Source organism: Pan troglodytes, chromosome 10 (assembly GCF_028858775.2).
Source record: "Pan troglodytes isolate AG18354 chromosome 10, NHGRI_mPanTro3-v2.0_pri, whole genome shotgun sequence".
Classification (NCBI taxonomy): domain Eukaryota; kingdom Metazoa; phylum Chordata; class Mammalia; order Primates; family Hominidae; genus Pan; species Pan troglodytes.
The window spans coordinates 66,207,130-66,220,745 of NC_072408.2; the positions used below are offsets into that span (position 1 = coordinate 66,207,130).

General features: G+C 38.0%; 1 protein-coding gene across 6 annotated transcripts in view; it reads right to left on the reverse strand.

Moving 5' to 3' along the window:
* Positions 1 to 234: 234 nt before the first annotated feature.
* The window catches only part of FAR2 (fatty acyl-CoA reductase 2), a 186,596-nt gene continuing 173,214 nt past the window's right edge, over positions 235 to 13,616 (reverse strand). For 4 of the 6 annotated variants that reach the window (XM_001141623.8, XM_063786827.1, XM_063786826.1 and 1 more), the window contains 2 exons: positions 3,121 to 3,248; positions 235 to 2,220 (listed from right to left, as the gene is read on the reverse strand). In XM_001141623.8, coding sequence (XP_001141623.1) covers positions 2,058 to 2,220; positions 3,121 to 3,248 — 291 coding nt within the window. In that variant the 3' untranslated portion in view covers positions 235 to 2,057. Of the gene's footprint in view, positions 2,221 to 2,940; positions 3,007 to 3,120; positions 3,249 to 13,616 lie in introns of those variants that run through there. The other 2 variants (XM_063786825.1, XM_063786824.1) reach the window with 1 other exon arrangement.

Genomic DNA, 13,616 nt, shown 5'->3' on the forward strand with positions numbered 1-13,616 from the left:
AGACTACTCATGTCAAAATAGCCGTATTAATGGTGTTAGAAAAAGTGAAGCATTATGTAGCTAAAGGTTAATTTATATTCATCTGATAGTTATTCCTGTGATGTGATTTGGTGGAAAGAGTTCTTTGGAAGTTATTTCCTTTTTCTGGGGGTTTGGGGGTGGGGTGCAGGGGGTGTAAAGGAGGGAGAAGTGCTGCGGTAGTCAACGGTTAAAGACAACACTAGAAGAGGGGAATAATTTTAATTCAAATTTTTATTTAATCAAAAGTCAAAATGTGAATACTTGATTAGTGGAGTTATTGAATTGGTAAAACATACAATCAAAAGTGAATTCTTAGAACTATTATTATGTCTTAATCCAATCCCACTGAGCTATATCTTGATTTCATATTTTTATCATGTCTATAGCTTGTATCTTAATTGATATAACTCAAAAGTACCATATAGACATCTCAAACTAAAGATCACCAGGTGCTTAGTTTCAGAGCTGGGTTGTCTGCTATGGAAAATATTTCCCAGAATTTAGATGAGATTGGGAAAGATACTGCCCAGAAGAGTTCCTCCAAAATGCCCTTTATATAGAGCTCAGGAGAATCTGGAATAATACTGGGCTAGATACTGCCCTAAGGCCTTGTACACTTAAACTACCACGATGTGCCTTTCTGAATATTACCCAATTACTCCAGGAAGTGAGCATAAATATAACTGCCATTCTTTATTAACATTTTATGCCTATGCCGTTTTCAACTAGTTATGCGGTGACTAATTTTAGTTGTTTAGGCCCCAAGTACTATATTTGAATAATATTCCATGTTTTTAACATGAAGAAATGCTGCAATCCAACATGTACTCATCTCTCAAATATGAGGAAAGTTGGTGTAACAGTTACATTATTATTACTATAGGAATTGGAGAATAGGTATAGTTTTCATTAGTTTGTATTATACACAAAATTTTTTAAGAAAACAAAACCTATTTTCTAAACTTAGAATCCCTTAGTGAAGTCTATTCACTTTTCTGCTGTATGTTGTACAGTTAACATTGTGCAATTGGAATGACCAAGATACTAGTAAATCCTTTGGTGATCACATAAGTATAATCTTCCCCACTTTATACCAGAAGACTAAAGCTACAGTTTAAAAGTTCATTTGAAGTTTTGTTTTGCTCAGTGGCAAAGATCAAATGGGACCATCCCTCTCCCTGTTGACCACTCTAATTGAGTCCTGAGTGGAAAAAGCTTAAATATAAAGGGTTTGGCAACTTTTAGAAGAAGGAGACTCTTGAAAGAAGGTTACCAGGAAAATGGAGGATTAAAAAGATTTAGAAATAATAGCTATCAAATTCAAATTTGAGAATATTAATTTTGACTTAAAAGCATAATACACAAGTCCCCAATGCAAATATGCTTAATCCCTCACTCTATACATACTTATTTACACTTCTTGTTCCTTTTTAAGAAGTGAATGTAGTTAAGAAAAATGTTAAATGTAAACCTACTTTTCTGATTCCCCCACCCCTCAATCAGGACTCCAGGGTATAACATGGAAAGAAAGAGAGACATTTTCAGTGGGGAATTACTTCTCTTACTGCATTTTTGAGGATATTGAGACCATTCTCCTTTTACTCATCTTGATTTTAAATTTTTCTTTTGGGTACCCAGAATGGTTCCAAGGTTAGTACTGCTTGAGCTCATTTCAGCTTCTGCCATGCATCTTTCCATATTTACTGAGTTTAAATGAATCATCTCAGAGAGAAAAGAAAAACTAAATATAGAAAAGTGGGAGTACTTTCACGTTTAATACGCAAGGGCATAAAATAGAATGTTAGGAAACAATTTGGATTTTTTTTCCCTAAAATATAGGTGACTATGGGCTAGTTTACAACTTTCCTTCTCTCACTGAAATAAAAATACATAGTTAAGGAATAGGGACGAATACATAACAGGTGACATTTGACAGTTTGGGCATATTCCTTGTTACTTTCTAATCTTGAGAATCACAGTTTGCTGTTTTAGAGGTATCTGAGAGGTTCCAGATAAAAAGCGATGGCTAAATGCTCTTAAACTTTGAGCGTGCTGGATGCTCTAAAGTAGGAGAGGAATTTATAACAGAAGCTTACAATGAAGAACCAGACATTCCGAGCCATCTGAGATCTTGCAATGAGAAGGCGCCAGGCGATAAGGAAGAGGGCAGTATTAAAGAGGTAGTGAATATTTCGGAGCCTAGGGAACAGACAGACATAACCAAAGTTAAAACTACCAGATACCCAACCACATTATCTGAAGATAAATATGTGTTTTCCTGGATATGACTGGCAAGTATTTATGAAGTGCTCAGAGTATTTGATATAACTTGGCCAATTGGTTTCTGCATCTTTCATTTCCACGGCATTCTTGCTGAATAGTCAGATTTCTACCATATTTCCCTAATTTCTCTTATACCTCTCTCCACTTGAAACTATTTACAAGCATGACTAGCATAATCTTGTAAATATACTTTGGTCATGTTACCACATCATAAATCTTCACTGGTTCTTGTTCATTAGAAGGTACATTCTAAAGTTCTTGGCTTGCTATTCAATGTTCCTCCTTCCTGTTTTGCAAGCTACTTTTTTATCCTTATCATCTCTGCACTACAGATCCTCTGCTTCTACCAGGATTATACCAGAGTGCTAGAATTCCTTGTCCCTCAGGGATTACGACTGAAAGAAATTTAAGGAAGTTAAAAAATTGAGAAGTGACTTTTTTCTAGGTTAAATAGCATAATCAGGTCTCCTGCCTGTTGGGTATTTATATCCCATTATGACAGAGTGTGGTAGAAGAAACAAATTTGGGTTCAAATCTGGCTCTTAGACTTACTGTGCAATTACCATGGGCAAGTTATTTGCTGTGTTTAAATCTAGATATCTGCCTCATAAAAATGGGGTAACAAAAGTAATACTTGCCTCATAGAGGTGTGCTGAAGTCTAAATGAAACTGTGTTACAGGGTAGAGTATGGAGTGCAGGACCTGTAATGTAAATGCTCAAGAAATGTTCGTTCTCCTCTGCACAAATGTTATGTCTGGTATAAAGCCGATGCACAGTAGGTGCTCAATAAATATTAACTGACTGATTATACTTACCTTTTTAAGCGTTGCTTTGCTTCTGGGATCCCAGCCATATCCTCTTTCAATAAGTATTTTTTAACTCCCAAAACATAATTTTCAATGTATTCCAACCAGTTCAACTGGCGCACGTCAAAGTTGAATACCTGAGAGGCAAGAGAGATTATAGATTGCCAGAATTGCAGTGCTGGACAGTCACTTTGTCCACTTGAGGTTTCTTCTACATAGATGAGTGACCTTCAATTTGGGAGACATAGGTTGGACCCTCTCCAAAGGAGAGATTATTTGAGTCATTATTTCAAAGGTACTGATAATATGGATTACTATTTACATAGGAATATTTAAACATGGATCAAACACAAACACTTCACATTTCTTGTGAGGGAGATTTAAAGGAAATAGTATTACATAGTCTGGTGAAAACTTATGGTTGGCTTGGTATATATTTCAGCTAACCGAGGAGTAATTATTTTTAAAAGTGATAGAATAATATGTTAGTGACCAAAACATAAATGATGCAACTTTCCCTTTCCTCTTAAATTTTGGTGTTATCCCTTTGTTCTACCATTCTTTCCTACAGCATTACCACTTCATTATGCAGATTAAACTTTGGGAAGCAAAGCCTTAAGGAATAAGTTACCAGAATTTATATTTAAGAAGAGAGTGATTGGTAGTGAAAGAAAAAAGGAGTGATCACAACATGGTGGAGGAGTAGGGAAGAAGGAGAAGGAAGAGATTGATCTGTTTAGGGAGAGAAATTGTGCCACATAGAAGACAGATACAGAGAGTGACAATAAAGAAAAATGATTTAAAAAATTTTAAGGTATCTTTGAGGAAGAGAAAAGAAAAACACTTGCATAACCAAAAATGTATTCTTTTTTTGGTTTGTTATGGAAAAGCTGGAGTAAAGATTTGAATTGCATTCCATAGATTTTATTTTTTGCGTACTTTGAAAATGATGCTGAGCTGACACAGGATCATGAGGTGGCCCAGATTTATATGGATTACAAATGGAGATAGGATGAGTTAGGAAGAGAAACCTGATAGGTCATTCTTGAGCCATCCAGGGATCTTTTCAAAATCTCCATATAAAGGGCCTAATTGGAGAAAGAAAGGGAGGGAAATGATCTTCAAATATATTAGAAAAAATAGTTTTGATTGAATATAAAGAACTTAGGGCACTAAAACTTGTTAGTAGAAAGAGTGTCAAGAAGATTCTGGTATCATCTCTGGAAATATTTCAAGTATTAGGTATTCTTGGAGAGTTTGGTATGACCCTGTTATCAAATAAAAGATTGCATCAGTGAGTGGATTTGGTTCAATAGAGTTTTATTTCATGTATTTGGAGAGAATGGCCTGGAAAATGGACTTGTGCTAGCATTTAAAAAGTCTAATATTTATAAATCTTAGCAAGTGGAGGGTTTGTTTAAGGTGCTTTTGTCCTTCCAATTGGGCACTCTTCTCTCTGCTTGGACATACAGCACTCTCAGATCACTTTTTGTCTATTAATCCCTGGACATTAAAAAAAAAAAAAAGCCTATCTTTAGTGGAGAGTTTCACGTACAGTGAAAGAGAGTTGCTTGTTACTCTTAACTTACTGAACTTCTGGTGAGGCCTCACTAGGAAGGACTTTAATAGCTAAAACGGCTTAATTCAAATAAATGATATTCCTAGAACAACAAGAATGATGTTCCTTTGAATGGCACAAAGTAGACATTCAATAAATACTTGCTGAATACATTAATGAATTATAGAATTTTGGTCAAATTAATTTAAATATTAATTTTGAACACCAAAAGTGTTTCTTTTTTGTTACACAACAATTTATTCTATTTAGTCTGTATATAAGCTTTACATGAATATGACCAAAGTAAACTCTTAGTTTCCTTTTTTCAGACAATTAGTCTTTGATCGAGGCTTAGATGGTACCAAATAAAAGGCATATATTATCAAAACCAAAAAGCCAATCACCACTAAAGATCAAGTTTGTTAACTTTAAAATGGCTACACGATTTTCTGAGAATCTCTTGGGTTTAATTCATAAATTGCATCTTTCCTCCAGAGTCTATATTTAGCTCTGTTTCTCTTCAGGAAATATTACACTTCTAAAGAATGTAATTGAATTTGACATCTTAAAGATTTAGTAGTTCTCTAGGGCTACTCGATTCTTTCTCCTTTATATGCAAATTAAATGTTATATCTTAATCACAGAAAACCATCTTAGAACTCGGAGGAAAGTAACTAAGTATTATTATCCCTATTTAACATTCTGGGCATTCAGTAGACATTTAATAATGAGCCCTTTGCTGATTCATTGTGCATATTGCTTTTGGTTTATCCTCTCAACTTGCATGGAGAAACATGACAAGAAATAACTTTTTAAAAATCATAAATGGGCCGGGCGTGGTGGCTCATGCCTGTAATCTCAACACTTTGGGAGGTCGAGGCAGGCAGATTACCTGAGGTCAGGAGTTCAAGACCCGCCTGACCAATATCGTGATACCCCGTCTGTACTAAAAATACAAAAATTAGCCAGGCGTCGTGGCATGCGCCTGTAGTCGCAGCTACTCGGGAGGTTGAGACAGGAGACGCGCTTGAACCCGGGAGGCGGAGGTTGCAGTGAGCCGAGATCTTGCCACTGCACTCCAGCCTGGGCAACAGAGCAAGACATGGTCTCAAAAAAAAAAAAAAAAAAAGTCATAAATGTATTTGCTTTAGATAACTTTTTCTAATTCATTCTTCCTTTTGAACAATGAGTCCTATGAAACTATATTTTCCTTTTCACTTTACTACCAGAAAGCTCAAGAACAAATTCACTGCTTAAATTAACTACAGCAACTTAGTAGGATCTTGTAGATTATGTATGGGCATTCTCTTTTTAAATTTTTAGCTGTGACTTCATATTCTGATTCATATTTTCCTTGGTTTTGCATTTTATTTTATTTCTATTTTGTTCTTTCATTATATGTATTTTTTGCAAGATACCTCAAACCTTTGTGAGATTTGGAGTATTAATAAAGAGAGCAGATGCGATTGTTCCAGAGAGTTTCAAAGACTTGTCCAAAAGCTGAATTGCTTTTTGAAAGAAATTCCATTATCACTTTGATTGGATATGGTTTTCATAGTATCATTAATACTGCTTAGTCATTCATATAAGCAGAGGCTTTTATTTTTATAGTGTTTAACATTTCTAAGTTTGATTTCAAAGTGGCCCTCTTCAGAATCCTGGTTCCATATGGCAATTCAAACTGAATTTTGAGCCACACCAGAATTTGGTAATTACATTTAGTACTATTACTTTTGCTAAGATATTTTTGAGAGCATATGTTAAATCCACTGAAGCTTTGATTCTTTTTCATAAAATTTTGAAAGGTTAAAATAGTAAAATGTCAGAAATGAAACTAAGCTCATTACCTTTTGAGTTATTTAGGCAGGAAAATTCCATGGAGAAAATACATAAGGATAAGCCTACATAGAGTTTAAAGCTAAATTTTAAAAGAACTTACAATAGCTTGAATTTGTTTATTTGTTTTTGATTTATAAACTGGCTTAATCATCATTCATTTCAAACACTAGTTTGAAGAATTTTGTCTATATGTGGTATGTAAACATTTCTGAATAACTATTTCATGTCACTTTGAGAGGGAGCAATGATTTCAGATAAAATATCCCTCTAAATCTTGCCTTTTGTGCCTAATATAATATTTATTGTATTTGACATGGATAATGCTTAGGAAATAATTCTAGGGCTTTGATTTGAATCACACTCAGTAAGTTTGGTATGTAGAAGTGAAACCCTTAGCTGGCAAGCGAGGTCAGTTAGCCATCTGATGTATTGTTTTTTTTCTTTTTTTTAATTATTATATTTTAAGTTTTAGGATACGTGTGCATAACGTGCAGGCTTGTTACATATGTATACATGTGCCATGTTGGTGTGCTGCACCCATTAACTCGTCATTTAGCATTACGTATATCTCCTAATGCTATCCCTCCCCCCTCCCCCCACCCCACAACAGGCCCCGGTGTGTGATGTTCCCCTTCCCGTGTCCATGTGTTCTCATTGTTCAGTTCCCACCTATGAGTGAGAACATGCGGTTTTTGGTTTTTTGTCCTTGCGATAGTTTGCTGAGAATGATGGTTTCCAGCTTCATCCATGTCCCTACAAAGGACATGAACTCATCATTTTTTATGGCTGCATAGTATTCCATGGTGTATATGTGCCACATTTTCTTAATCCAGTCCATCATTGTTGGACATTTGGGTTGGTTCCAAGTCTTTGCTATTGTGAATAGTGCCGCAATAAACATATGTGTGCATGTGTCTTTATAGCAGCATGATTTATAATCCTCTGGGTATATACCCAGTAATGGGATGGCTGGGTCAAATGGTATTTCTAGCTCTAGATCCCTGAGGAATCGCCACACCAACTTCCACAATGGTTGAACTAGTTTACAGTCCCACCAACAGTGTAAAAGTGTTCCTATTTCTCCACATCCTCTCCAGCACCTGTTCTTCCCTGACTTTTTAATGATTGCCATTCTAACTGGTGTGAGATGGTATCTCATTGTGGTTTTGATTTGCATTTCTCTGATGGCCAGTGATGATGAGCATTTTTTCATGTGTTTTTTGGCTGCATAAATGTCTTCTTTTGAGAAGTGTCTGTTCATATCCTTCACCCACTTTTTGATGGGGTTGTTTGTTTTTTTCTTGTAAATTAGTTTGAGTTCATTGTAGATTCTGGATATTACCCCTTTGTCAGATGAGTAGGTTGCAAAAATTTTCTCCCATTTTGTAGGTTGCCTGTTCACTCTGATGGTGGTTTATTTTGCTATGCAGAAGCTCTTTAGTTGAATTAGATCCCATTTGTCAATTTTGGCTTTTGTTGCCATTGCTTTTGGTGTTTTAGACATGAAGTCCTTGCCCATGCCTATGTCCTGAATGGTATTGCCTAGGTTTTCTTCTAGGGTTTTTATGGTTTTAGGTCTAACGTGTAAGTCTTTAATCCATCTTGAATTAATTTTTGTAGAAGGTGTAAGGAAGGATCCAGTTTCAGCTTTCTACATATGGCTAGCCAGTTTTCCCAGCACCATTTATTAAATAGGGAATCCTTTCCCCATTGCTTGTTTTTGTCAGGTTTGTCAAAGATCAGATAGTTGTAGATATGCAGCATTGTTTCTGAAGGCTCTGTTCTGTTCCATTGGTCTCTATCTCTGTTTTGGTGACAGTACCATGCTGTTTTGGTTACTGTAGCATTGTAGTATAGTTTGAAGTCAGGTAGCCTGATGCCTCCAGCTTTGTTGTTTTGGTTTAGGATTGACATGGCAATGCGGGCTCTTTTTTGGTTCCATATGAACTTTAAAGTAGTTTTTTCCAATTCTGTGAAGAAAGTCATTGGTAGCTTGATGGGGATGGCATTGAATCTATAAATTACCTTGGGCAGTATGGCCGTTTTCACGATATTGATTCTTCCTACCCATGAGCATGGAATGTTCTTCCATTTGTTTGTATCCTCTTTTATTTCATTGAGCAGTGGTTTGTAGTTCTCCTTGAAGAGGTCCTTCATATCCCTTGTAAGTTGGATTCCTAGGTATTTTATTCTCTTTGTAGCAATTATGAATGGGTGTTTACTCATGATTTGGCTCTCAGTTTGTCTGTCATTGGTGTATAGGTATACTTGTGATTTTTGCACATTGAGTTTTTATCCTGAGACTTTGCTGAAGTTGCTTATCAGCTTAAGGAGATTTTGGGCTGAGACGATGGGGTTTTCTAGATATACAATCATGTCATCTGCAAACAGGGACAATTTCACTTCCTCTTTTCCTAATTGAATGCCCTTTATTTCCTTCTCCTGCCTGATTGCCCTGGCCAGAACTTCCAACACTATGTTGAATAGGAGTGGTGAGAGAGGGCATCCCTGTCTTGTGCCAGTTTTCAAAGGGAATGCTTCCAGTTTTTGTCCATTCCGTATGATATTGGCTGTGGGTTTGTCCTAGATAGCTCTTATTATTTTGAGATATGTCCCATCAATACCTAATTTATTGAGAGTTTTTAGCATGAAGGATTGTTGAATTTTGTCAAAAGCCTTTTCTCCGTCTATTGAGCTAATCATGTGGTTTATGTCTTTGGTTCAGTTTATATGCAGGATTACGTTTATTGATTTTCGTATGTTGAACCAGCCTTGCATCCCAGGGATGAAGCCCACTTGATCATGGTGGATAAGCTTTTTGATGTGTTGCTGGATTTGGTTTGCCAGTATTTTATTGAGGATTTTTGCATCAATGTTCATCAAGGATATTGGTCTAAAATTCTCTTTTTTGGTTGTGTCTCTGCCAGGCTTTGGTATCAGGATGATGCTGGCCTCATAAAATGAGTTAGGGAGGATTCCCTCTTTTTCTATTGATTGGAATAGTTTCAGAATGAGTGGTACCAGCTCCTCCTCGTAACTCTGGTAGAATTCGGCTGTGAATCCATCTGGTCCTGGACTTTTTTTGGTTGGTAAGCTATTAATTATTGCCTCAATTTCAGAGCCTGTTATTGGTCTATTCAGAGATTCAGCTTCTTCCTGGTTTAGTCTTGGGAGGGTGTATGTGTCGAGGAATTTATCCATTTCTTCTAGATTTTCTAGTTTATTTGCACAGAGGTATTTATAGTATTCTCTGATGGTAGTTTGTATTTCTGTGGGATCGGTGGTTATATCCCCTTTGTCATTTTTTATTGCATCTATTTGATTCTTCTCTCTTTTCTTCTTTATTAGTCTTGCTAGCAGTGTATCAATTTTGTTGATCTTTTCAAAAAACCAGCTCCTGGATTCACTGATTTTTTGAAGGGTTTTTTTGGGTCTCTATTTCCTTCAGTTCTGCTCTACTCTTGGTTATTTCTTGCCTTCTGCTAGCTTTTGAATGTGTTTGCTCTTGCTTCTCTAGTTCTTTTAATTGTGATGTTAGGGTGTCAATTTTAGATCTTTCTTGCTTTCTCTTGTGGGCATTTAGTGCTATAAATTTCCCTCTACACACTGCTTTGAATGTGTCCCAGAGATTCTGGTATGTTGTGTCTTTGTTCTCGTTGGTTTCAAAGAACATCTTTATTTCTGCCTTCATTTTGTTATGTACCCAGTAGTCACTGAGGAGCAGGTTGTTCAGTTTCCATGTAGTTGAGCGGTTTTGAGTGAGTTTCCTAATCCTGAGTTCTAGTTTGATTGCACTGTGGTCTGAGAGACAGTTCATTATAATTTCTGTTCTTTTACATTTGCTGAGGAGTGTTTTACTTCCAACTATGTGGTCAATTTTGGAATAGGTGTGGTGTGGTGCTGGAAAGAATGTATATTCTGTTGATTTGGGGTGGAGAGTTCTGTAGATGTCTATTAGGTCCGCTTGGTGCAGAGCTGAGTTGAATTCCTGGATATCCTTGTTAACTTTCTGTCTCGTCGATCTGTCTAATGTTGACAGTGGGGTGTTAAAGTCCCCCATTATTATTGTATGGGAGTCTAAGTCTCTTTGTAGGTCACTAAGGGCTTGCTTTATGAATCTGGGTGCTCCCATATTGGGTGCATATATATTTAGGATAGTTAGTTCTTCTTGTTGAATTGATCCCTTTACCATTATGTAATGGCCTTCTTTGTCTCTTTTGATCTTTGTTGGTTTAAAGTCTGTTTTATCAGAGACTAGGATTGCAACCTCTGCCTTTTTTTGTTTTCCATTTGCTTGGTAGATCTTCCTCCATCCCTTTATTTTGAGCCTATGTGTGTCTCTGCACATGAGATCGGTTTCCTGAATACAGCACACTGATGGGTCTTGACTCTTTATCCAATTTTCCAGTCTGTGCCTTTTAATTGGAGCATTTAGCCCATTTACATTTAAGGTTAGTATTGTTATGTGTGAATTTGATTCTGTCATCATGATGTTAGCTGGTTATTTTGCTCGTCAGTTGATGCAGTTTCTTCCTAGCCTTGATGATCTTTACAATTTGGCATGTTTTTGCAGTGGCTGGTACCGGTTGTTCCTTTCCATGTTTAGTGCTTCCTTCAGGAGCTCTTTTAGGGCAGGCCTGGTGGTGACAAAATCTCTCAGCATTTGCTTGTCTGTAAAGTATCTTATTTCTCCTTCACTTATGAAGCTTAGTTTGGCTTGATATGAAATTCTGGGTTGAAAATTCTTTTCTTTAAGAATGTTGAATATTGGCCCCCACTCTCTTCTGGCTTGTAGAGTTTCTGCCGAGAGATCATCTGTTAGTCTGATGGGCTTCCCTTTTTGGGTAACCCGACCTTTCTCTCTGGCTGCTCTTAACATTTTTTTTCCTTCATTTCAACTTTGGTGAATCTGACAATTATGTGTCTTGGAGTTGCTCTTCTCGAGGAGTATCTTTGTGGCATTCTCTGTATTTCCTGAATTTGAATGTTGGCCTGCCTGGCTAGACTGGGGAAGTTCTCCTGGATAATATCCTGCAGAGTGTTTCCCATCTTGATTCCATTCTCCCCGTCACTTTCAGGTACACCAATCAGACCTAGATTTGGTCTTTTCACATAGTCCCATATTTCTTGGAGGCTTTGTTCATTTCTTTTTATTCTTTTTTCTCTAAACTTCTCTTCACGCTTCATTTCATTCATTTCGTCTTCCATCGCTGACACCCTTTCTTCCAGTTGATCGCATTGGTTACTGAGGCTTGTGCATTTGTCACGTAGTTCTCGAGCCTTGGCTTTCAGCTCCATCAGCTCCTTTAAGGACTTGTCTGCATTGGTTATTCTAGTTATCCATTCGTCTAATTTTTTTTTCAAAGTTTTTAACTTCTTTGCCATTGGTTCGAACTTCCTCCTTTAGCTCGGAGTAGTTTGATCTTCTGAAGCCTTCCTCTCTCAACTCGTCAAAGTCATTCTCTGTCCAGCTTTGTTCTGTTGCCGGTGAGGAGCTGCGTTCCTTTGGAGGAAGAGAGGCACTCTGATTTTTAGAGTTTCTGGTTTTTCTACTCTGTGTTTTCCCCATCTTTGTGGTTTTATCTACCTTTGGTCTTTGATGATGGTGACATACAGATGGGTTTTTGGTGTGGATGTCCTTTCTGTTTGTTAGTTTTCCTTCTAACAGTCAGGACCCTCAGCTGCAGGTCTGTTGGAGTTTACTGGAGGTCCACTCCAGACCCTGTTTGCCTGGGTATCAGCAGCGGTGGCTGCAGAACAGCGGATATTGGTGAACTGTAAATTCTGCTGCCTGATCATTCCTCTGGAAGTTTTGTCTCAGAGGAGTACCTGGCCGTGTGATGTGTCAGTCCGCCCCTACTTGGGGGTGCCTCCCAGTTAGGCTACTTGGGGGTCAGGACCCACTTGAGGAGGCAGTCTGCCCATTCTCAGATCTCAAGCTGTGTGCTGGAAGAACTACTACTCTCTTCAAAGCTGTCAGACAGGGACATTTAAGACTGCAGAGGTTATTGCTGTCTTTTGTTTGTCTGTGCCCTGCCCCCAGAGGTGGAGCCTACAGAGGCAGGCAGGCCTCCTTGATCTGTGGTGGGCTCCACCGAGTTTGAGCTTCCGGGCCGCTTTGTTTACCTATTCAGGCCTGAGCAGTGGCGGGCGCACCTCCCCCAGCCTCGCTGCTGCCTTGCAGTTTGATCTCAGACTGCTGTGCTAGCAATGAGTGAGGCTCCATGGGCATAGGACCCTCCAAGCCAGGAGCGGGATATAATCTCCTGGTGTGCCATTTGTTAAGCCCGTTGGAAGAGTGAATAGGAACAGCTCCAGTCTACAGCTACCAGCGTGAGCGACGCAGAAGACGGGTGATTTCTGCATTTCCAACTGAGGTACCGGGTTCATCTCACTGGGGAGTGCCGGACAGTGGGTGCAGGACAGTGGGTGAAGTGCACCGTGCGTGAGCCGAAGCAGGGCAAGGCGTCGCCTCACCCAGGAAATGCAAGGGGTCAGGGAATTCCCTTTCCTAGTCAAAGAAAGGGGTGACAGACGACACCTGGAAAATAGAGCCATCTGATATTTACTCCCCAGTGTGACTTGGTTTCTTCTACATGCTGTCAGGTACAAAATAAATCAAAAGACACATTTTAGAAAATTGTTTCTTAGTGGGAAATGTCAATCAATATGGAGTGAAAACCTTAAAATTTAGTTAAAAACTTTACCAATTGCATGCTCGGGATACATGACTGAGAAAAAGGCTAGGAACATGTATAGTATACAAAAGAATTTCAGAATATGCAAAGATTTTAGGACTTATCCTTTGTGACTGCCAAGAAGTTAAAGAAATAAGTGGTGCTGGTGCTAAGGAATTAAACTGAAGACCTGTCTTGAGAAATGAAAGTCTGAACTGTTGTAGAGAAATCCTATAGAGAGGGAGATCGACGATGCAGCACTGACGGAGGGAGGTCTGAGGTGAGGCAGAGTGCATAGGTGTAGGGATTAGCTTTAACAAGGTAAGGAAGGAACTGTAGCTGGGAGAGGCAGAACAATTTTGATTGGACAATAATAGTGGATGATTGAGTTTATAAGCAATAAAATCATTATTTTTCATTGAAGTCATATG